Here is a 9,079-nt window from a genome sequence, read left to right on the forward strand (position 1 = left end):
AATAGAATCTTGGTTTAAAGAAATGCCTGTTACATTGCACAGCAGGTTCAACAGGTCAAACAACTGATAGAGGAATTAAAAAGAGTATTCACTGGTGTGATGAGGTCAGACAACAGAAAAAACAGTTCCTGAATTTGACTTATTTTAGAGCATGCCTAAAACTTACTTGCAAAGGTCCTCTTCTGCCCACAATATAGACAGTTTTCACCTGGCTGGTCTCTAGAGCTGCTGCTGCATGGTCTGTGATGTCTGTTATCTATGGGAGAGGAAATAATCATTATTAATCTGTACGAGTATCCATAAGTCCATACATGTATGTCAATCCATCCATCATCCAACTACAAACCCAACCCAACCCAACCAACCAACCATCCATCCATCCATCCATGTCTCACCACAGAGTGAAAGGAAGCGAAGGACAAAAAATTGTGGAAATGACAGGAAGTATGTTGGTAGACATAATCCTTCATCAACCTTGGCAAACAGCTTGTGTCCACCATAAAAAGTGTCCCCCATGCAGATATCCCACCATGAAAAAGTGTCCCCATGAATAATTTCCCCCATACAGATATGTCCCCATGTAAAAGAGTACCCCATGCAAAAGTACCTCCTTGATGTAGAGATTTTCCCTGGTATCATTGTAGTAATGTTGCTGGACTATCGTGGGTTGGCGAGTTGCTTTCCTGTGCTGTTCCTTACCTTGAGAATGCTGAGTGGAGTCAGTAATATCCTGGCTACATCTAATGCCACGTTCCCCTGCCCTAGCACCACTGCTGTGTCTGTGTCCAACATGGGGGCCAGCTGGATATCATAGAGGAAGCAAACAGAAAGATCAATGCCTATGCGTGTATACATGTATGTTAGCATGCAGGTACAAGTCAAAAGTTACAATCTACTACTGCAGACGTCAAAATATTTGCAGCAGTATTAGTTTGGCAGAATTTCGTGCTTGTCGGTGGATCTGCTCCCCAGTGTAAGGGTGTCTAGTGCGTCCAATTTCTTGTTATTTCAAGAAAAGTGCACCTAAATGGCTAGCCTGGAGGCATGCCTGGCTAAAAGCATACTATAAGTGTACTTACATGTTTGTCCTGTGGAAGACCATTATACCATCCAACAAACGCCCTCGCTGAGTAAACTCCAGATAGATCCTGTACAGTACAGTATGTTGATGAAGGTTAATAGACATCCAGGTAAGAAGAGTTTGCCACATAGCAGTTACTTTAGCAACTGGATATGATTTGAGAAACGGTCAGATGCTTCAGGTAGAATCCAATACCAGTGACAGTGACACAGAGTACATTGTCTTTATTAGAAAACTCATCCCCTAAGGAAAATTTCAGGGGAATGTAGGGATTTGATAATGGAAAAAGGTACAAAATGTAAATCTGATGTATATATCTGATGCTCCTATTTATATTTCTGGTGGGTTTGACTTGTTCTTTGAAGGCAGTGGCCAATGAATAGTCCCACATTTTTAGTGCATTTTGTGATTTTAGTAAAATGCAGTCTTTTGCAAGTTTTCTGGATCATGGTGAAAGCTTGGGGAAAACAATTAAAAAAATGCCTTTTCCTTTCAGCCTGAAAATGACAGAATTCACAAATGTAATATATTTTATTTTCAACTGCATCCATTGATATAATTTTTGCATATTTGAGAGACTATATCACAATATAGCGAGCACACACTGTCATACAATGCATCAAGCCTATTGTTTAACAAACTTTCTACAATCTCTTGAATCATTTGAACTTTTGTGAAGTAATAAGTATACTCAGATTTTTAGCGATGCCTCAGGGGCTAGCCTAATAGTATAGTGTTTGTCCGTATGACAAGAATTCCCCAAATCCCAGGAATTTTTCTACAGGCAAGTCAAAAGTTTTTATTGCCACACTTATTCCATTTTCAGTAAGAAGTAAAAAGGAAAATGAAGTTCTTGTAAGCTATGGACTATAGGAAAAGAACATACTTCTTGTCAAAACTATCCTTGCTGTAAGACTATTATGAAACATGACACCCACCTCTCCTGGTATCCCAAACTCCTTGTCTGCATCAGCTCCATAGGACTGGAACAAAATGGGTCAGTTAGCAACTGAAAAGGGGGTAACTTGTTTGTTGTCTTTGCAAAACTTGACAGGAAATAATCTAAATTTTCAAAAGTCACATGACGAATCTTATCATTAAAACAGAGTTTGGACAAGGAAAAAATACTGGCATGTTTTCCAAATCTAACGACTTATTGTATTCCACCTAGTTTTCCATAAATCATGATTTTAATCTGTCTGGACGGGTTTATTAATTAACAAGGGTCAGGATGATATCACAAATGCGAAGTATGCCTTCACTCAAGTAAATTTACACACACTTCTACACTGTGGATTGAAAAAAAAGCCACTTGCCATAATGACTGCATCGTACGCCTGCCTTAGCTCCGCCACCGTCACATCCCTGCCGACCGTTACGTTCCCCAGAAAGGAACATCTTTCATTGGACGCTGTGTTGGTAAACGTGTTGATCACATTCTGAAAAGAAAGGCAACCCAATGACATTTGTGTCAAACATTGGTATGGCTATGGATATAAAGTGTAAGCAACACAAGCTATTGAAACAAGCAAAAACGGAAAAGACAAACTCTCTATCTACATCAGACAAAGATAAAGGCCCTTAACTTTTACAGTTATTGTCTGGACCATTCTTGATAAAGATACATGTTCAGTCATTTTATGCTTATGTCTAAGCAAGGAGCTTTAATCAACCAATTCAATGATGTATTGGGGAATATTGTGGCCTTACCTTGACTTCTGGGTGATCGGGTGCCACACCAAACCTCACTAAACCAAATGGTACAGGTAACTTTTCATAGATGTCAACTCTGGCTGTCTTGTGGTTCTACAAGTACACCAAAATAAAATGAAATATTTTGATTTGGTGGTCAACAGATAAAATATTTTTTTTTAATGTTGAAACAAATTTGACAATCAGGCTTTACCTCACAAAGCTGTCTCAAAGTAATACCAAAGTGACCAAAATTTCAGAACACCCTCCTCCCAAGACATTCCACAATGGAACAGCTCTTTGACCTACTTTCAGGATGTGTTGGGCTGTGTAGAAACCAGCAGGGCCACTCCCAACAATGCACACGTGTGGACCAGGTGTGGAGGTGTGGCAGAACCACCTGTGCTGACTAGGTGTGGCAGTGTGGCAGAACCACCTGTGCTGACCAGGTGTGGAGTTGTGGCAGAACCACCTGTGCTGACCAGGTGTGGAGGTTTGGTACAGCGACCTCTGGGAAAACTTGAAAACTGTCTCACATGAATGTTTCTTCACAGCATGGCAATGGGCTGCCGTAGAGATACCTGTTTACAAAAACAAGAAATCAATGAGCACATGACGTTAGCTCTATGGAATTTTTCACATTTAATGTGCAATATAACGTTATCAGCTGATGCTCAACAAGTTCCATGCAAAAATCCTCTAATGTAACCTTTGCCAAAATTACTAGAGCTCTATAGCTACTCTACTGTGCTCCATATTACCATTGTTGGGTGAACCTCTTTCCATCACCAAAATGTCAGTGTGACAACAACCAATTCCTTATGTAGACAAATACTGGGCAACGCTGTTCAAATGAATACTCTGTGTGGACAGCCATTTTATAATTTGTTCAACATTCCTGAACACTGTAATTTTGAATGCAACATTTTTTTGGCATAACTTCCGCTCGCATCAGTTTTGAGGTTACCAAGGGATGTCATCCATATAATCAAATCAAAATGGTCTAACTTGTATAACATGTAAAGTTAAATTTGGTTTTAAAGTTACCTGAGATTCTGCATAAAACCCCCCTAAACGCCAGTCTACCGGCAACATAGCCTGTCTTGACGTCCATCTTCTCCCTCGGCCTCCTTAGAAGCTTCGTGTGAGGAAACCCTTGGAATGCCTAAATTCCTTATCATAAGTATGCCAAGGTTATATCTAACAGGCAACAACAACCACAGTAAGACTGTCACATGCACGAGCTCTGCAATCAGCTGTTTGGATACCCCATGTGTGTTTACGTCACTAAAATAGGGCAGAAATGACGTCACTTAAAAGGTGTAGAAATGACATCACCAACTTTGTGTGCGACATGTGTTACCCACAATCCCATGCAAACTAGTCTTGATAACTAAAAAACGCAAATCAAATCTTCATCGTTCTTGGTCAAAGATTTTCTTCGAAATATGAAATAGACCAATAAATGAAAGATATATGGTCCTTTATATTTGAATGAAGTAATAAAGTCTTAATTCCTGGCTGTATTTTGTTGACAAAGACGTAACAGTAGATGGAGTTGCGTACCTTTGCGTTCGCACTTGTAAAGTGATGACACTGCAGCGATTGCAGATGCAACCGGACCTCGTTTTGTTGTGTTTGGTGTTGTAATAGCTTCGTAAAATAACGTAAACACTCAACTTCCACAGCCGTTCAGCTCACCAGACGACTTTCAAGGAATTGCATCAGCTCTCGGATATACTTACAATGCAGGGTTTCCCTCTTCTTGTGCAATAAGGAGCGATGGATCTTTGCGAGGTTTCTCATCAGCAGACGGTTTGTTGTGCCACCATAATGTTACGAACATTAATGCACCTAATCAATACATACAGGTTACTGTCTATAGCATGTTGAGGTGCTTCTAGTCGTGTGTTTGTCGTACTGAAGTCTTGTTGTACTCGTGGAACCTGCTGCTTTGTGTATGCGTGTACTGGGGATTTCTGCACACAAGGATCAACCCACAGAAAACTCCAGCGCTATTATTCCAGCTGGACCCCTGGATCGATATTCATTCCTCAACTGACGTTTTAAAATCGTCTCATCCTAAGGACAACTGTCAGCGGAGGACTCTCTTCAAGAATCTGAAGAAAGAAAAGTCGACTTGATAGAGGAAAAAACAACATCCCAGAGCTACATTTTGCCATCTGGTACTAGTTTATCAGTTATCAATTAATCTGAACCTTGTAACCCATTAAAACAATAGGTTGGTAAGTAAACAACAAGGCAGAGATATCAAAAAGCCAGGTAAGACTTAGGACGAGATGGCATCGGCGGTGGATATGCCGTTGGACGCGGCGAACGCTGCGATGCCCAGCGAAGACGATGAGATGGGGATGAGTCAGGACGGAGATAACTTCTTCGCTCAAGATGTCACTGAGATGACCAATGGGGGAGTGAACAGCGGCATCCCGGCAAAGGTGAGGTGTTGTTTTGTTAGACGTGTTTCATATGTTGTTTTTGTATGTAAAAGACAAGTTGCTAAAGGGCCTTACTGATATACTGCTATTACTACTAATAGTCTACTATACTAGTACTTGGGTTTTATCATCTTAAACTGGTGACTGGACCTGTGCCTTCATTGTCATCTTTGGGGATGTCCCCCAACTAAGTTTGGTGCACAGGAACTGAAGAAATTTAAACTTAATCATTAAAGTTAATGATAAAGAGCCTTTCTCTAAGGCACAACATAACTTGCTTAATTGCATATGAGACCTTTTACGGATTCGAACCCAGGACTTAGATCCTGAGTCAACCAACGTGACCAAAAGGCCAAAATTGTAATTGGTGAAATATCCATAAAATCGAACAATACTGGAAAATTTCCAAACAGATTACTTAATTGTGCATGGGTACTGATACGGTTAACGTTGTCTTCCTCTGATTTATACATTGCAGACAATTTCTAGTTCGTCAAACAAGAGATTAAAATTAAAAAGAAATAGAATGTCTGGGAGAATATGAATTTGCTCTATGAAATTGTATACACCAATGTTTAGACTTTCCCCTAATCTTTCAGTATAACATTAAGCTTTTAAACCCATATGCATGAAGCAGGGCTCGAAATACACTTTTCAGTCAACTTGCACCTGTGCAAGTTAAGCCAAAGGTAACTTGCACCAAAAGAAACTTACTTGCACAACCCAAAATAGTGAACTGTTAACCCCTTATCTCCTCTTCTGAAAATTTGCAAATGTACGTGACTAGTACTAAATGGGGATACATACCGGTAAAGACCACATGTTTGGATATTTGTTTTTCCGTAGCGTATTTTATTTTTGGTTTGAAATTGTACAAACTGTTTCATAAAAACAGTGAATTTAGGCTCAATTAAAGACAATTCAATGTCTACAACTCGATAAGATCCATAGATTTCTTCTGAACTCTTCGAGTGACATCCATCACAGTAACTAGTATGGAGTGGTAGAACAACTCAATACAATACATATAACTGGAAAAACCAGTTGAACATATTAAAGTCACTAATTAGTATGCAAATGTAACTCATATGCAAATCAAGGTAAGACAGCACCATTGGAATCATTAGCATTGTAGAGATGGATTTGTCTAAATAAAATAGTTTACCTGGATGTCTAACCAAATTTAGAAATAACAAATTTAGGCTTTTTTTTTATTCAGTGTTATTTTCTTTTACCTTTCAATGACAGACAATATTCTCGGTGTGTGTAAGCTTTTTCTAATGTCAGGTATTAGAGGACAAAAGTAACTTGCACTGGTGCAAGTTTGGTCTAAACTTACTTGCACCACACCAATTTTACTTGCACAAACTTGCATATGCATGTGGTATTTCGAGCCCTGATGAAGTTATGAACCGACAAACTAGATTGGTGTAGCCTGCTAGTAATGGTACTTCAAAAACACTACACTACAGGTGGACATATGTGATTTTGTTTTGAATCCGGTATCAAACCAGTCTAAGTAGTATCAAGTAGTAAGACATAATATTAAGTGGGTCAGAAACAGTTAAGGTAAAATATCTGTAACACCAGACATTGGTACAAGCTACCGTATAACTCAATTAAAAAGACAAATTAGTTACAGAGAATCGATAATGATTAGTTTTTCACTTGATCGATTAACTACTAGTAAATATTGATGATGTAATTCAGTTGATTTTTGATTGTGTTTCTTTTTTGCTGTTAAATCGTGAATTGGAATTTTTTTGAATGAGTCTTATTTGGACATTTTTGCATATTTGCCCTTTTTTGTGCTGGCCCAAGCACATGTTCACATGACAATTGCACTTCTGGTCATGTGACCAAATCACACTCTCTCATTAGCTGAATCACTGATTTTGATTGACAGTCTAGATTGGTCTGTTGTTTGCTGTGATTGGTAAAGGAGACCCTCTTAGTCTTAGAAGTAAAGCAGCCTTTGACAAATTATATTAGCTGCGCTCAAAATAACACGTGCATAAAGCAGCATATGCACTTTGTAACTAAAATGTGCACCCAAATTTGGAGCTGTGGACCTTTTGGGTATGGGTGCACCGGTGAATGATAGTTTTAGACACTGTGTTTAGGGTTACATATTAGAGAAGATGGGGTAGACTTGTGTATGGTACTACTGTAGTAGTACATACATAATACAAGTATGCACTACGTCTACTAGTATCATACATGTAAGTTTACCCCATCTGACATTTTTTCTTTTGCAACTAAATTTATAGGTTCTGTGCACCACTACACGTATTCAGATCAAAATGCATTTTGAACCCTAGTTCATGTACTGTACATCTAACAGTAACAGTCTTGCCCCTCCGTTGTGTTACTGCAGAAGTTACTGGTTGCCCCTGATGATGACACCCTGGGGATCCTTCTGAACCAGCTCCAGGCCAGACTGATGGAGGGACAGGGGGAGACCATCTGGGAAATAGGAAAACCTGAAGGTTGATTGCATTACTATATACAATGTATTAGTATTACTATCTGCCATGACCTGTATTGCATTTACCTTCCACACCCTTTCTTTCACTTTGGCAGTTCGGCTATATTCTAATTGTGTTGATATTTTTCACAGTGTCATACCATTCAGACAGTTTCAGCACTATGTTGATCTTTGTTGTATTAGAATTTAGATGTACATGTAAAGGAAAAGTCTTTTCTGCATGATATAGTCAAATAGTATAGACTGGGACCTATCTCTGCAATATAGCCCCCGGGCCCTTGCAAGCAAGTTACAGCAGGAAGATAGTCCACTGGTAGCACTGTGTGTCCAACTTTAAATACCATATTCTTTCATAGATGTGCTGAGTACTAAGTAGAAAAGGCAGTATGCACTATTTCCCTCCATCACCCTGCCTGGGATCCTACCAGTGATCTGTTTCATTTACCATACACTACGTATTAATATATGTTATGCTTGTATTTATGCATGTATTTTACACATATCTACACAGATGGCGATGATGTAGGTCTGACTGAAGAAGAGCTGAAGGCCTCGGAGGACACCCTACGTAAGCTAGCGGACTCCATCGACGCGGTGGTCACGCCTCTACGTCAGCGCCAGCTGGGCTCCGGATACATGACTGAGTATCTCATCAGGAAGAGAGTAGAGGAGGAAGACTTCATGGAAGTCAGGTATGCCACATGCAGCTCTCTCAAGGGTTCCTCTTGGGAACAGTTGCGAGGGGAGCATTGCAAGAGAGGGGAGTGACCAAGCAGGGGGATGGTGTGGTAGGGGGTTCCTACCTTCCATGATGTGAAGTTGATAGATTTTTAAGTTAAAATTGGGCATTCTAATCTAACTTATTCTAAGACTTTCTGAAGGAGGAAATAACTGTCAGACAGCTCACAGTTGAAGACTGTTGGCCATATGTGATCTACAAATAGATACCACCTGCATATGCAAGTTTGTACATGTAAAATTAGAGCAGTATACTTAATTTCGTACCATGTTAGTAAAAACCAATTAATGATTTGAACTGTCCATGTGTGATTCATCGCGGGTAATATGTACAGTTGAAGGCTGCTGAGACATAAAAAAAACCTTCTGTACATTGTACATGTACATGTATTACACATGGTCAAAACAAGAACTACATGTATTAGTGGACGTTGCAAATACTCAGCTCAAACTGTGAACTGGCCTATTTCCTCTTATTCCATGAAACAATGTCTCCTCTACAGAGTTGCAGTGGTGGGAAATGTGGACGCTGGGAAGAGCACGTTGCTAGGTGTGCTCACGCACTGGGGAACTGGACAACAGGGCGCGGGGTGGCGCGACCAAGAACTATTCCGCCACCAAGCA

At 39.8% G+C, this 9,079-nt stretch overlaps 2 protein-coding genes across 2 annotated transcripts in view; one reads left to right on the forward strand and one right to left on the reverse strand.

Moving 5' to 3' along the window:
• LOC118429621 (NADPH:adrenodoxin oxidoreductase, mitochondrial-like) overlaps positions 1-4,064 on the reverse strand; it is a 9,399-nt gene extending 5,335 nt beyond the window's left edge. Inside the window, exons 1-8 of the mRNA XM_035840166.1 lie at positions 3,821-4,064; positions 3,083-3,354; positions 2,792-2,887; positions 2,398-2,520; positions 2,020-2,064; positions 1,080-1,148; positions 700-801; positions 167-256 (exon numbers count right to left, since the gene is read on the reverse strand). Of these exons, the coding sequence (XP_035696059.1) occupies positions 167-256; positions 700-801; positions 1,080-1,148; positions 2,020-2,064; positions 2,398-2,520; positions 2,792-2,887; positions 3,083-3,354; positions 3,821-3,887 (864 nt within the window). The 5' untranslated portion in view covers positions 3,888-4,064. The remainder of the gene's footprint in view (positions 1-166; positions 257-699; positions 802-1,079; positions 1,149-2,019; positions 2,065-2,397; positions 2,521-2,791; positions 2,888-3,082; positions 3,355-3,820) is intronic.
• Positions 4,065-4,338: 274 nt separating this feature from the next.
• Positions 4,339-9,079, forward strand: part of LOC118429112 (GTP-binding protein 1-like) — a 16,035-nt gene continuing 11,294 nt past the window's right edge. Inside the window, exons 1-4 of the mRNA XM_035839493.1 lie at positions 4,339-5,229; positions 7,607-7,718; positions 8,229-8,409; positions 8,959-9,076. Of these exons, the coding sequence (XP_035695386.1) occupies positions 5,074-5,229; positions 7,607-7,718; positions 8,229-8,409; positions 8,959-9,076 (567 nt within the window). The 5' untranslated portion in view covers positions 4,339-5,073. The remainder of the gene's footprint in view (positions 5,230-7,606; positions 7,719-8,228; positions 8,410-8,958; positions 9,077-9,079) is intronic.

The sequence above is a fragment of the Branchiostoma floridae genome, chromosome 13, assembly GCF_000003815.2.
Source record: "Branchiostoma floridae strain S238N-H82 chromosome 13, Bfl_VNyyK, whole genome shotgun sequence".
NCBI lineage: Eukaryota > Metazoa > Chordata > Leptocardii > Amphioxiformes > Branchiostomatidae > Branchiostoma > Branchiostoma floridae.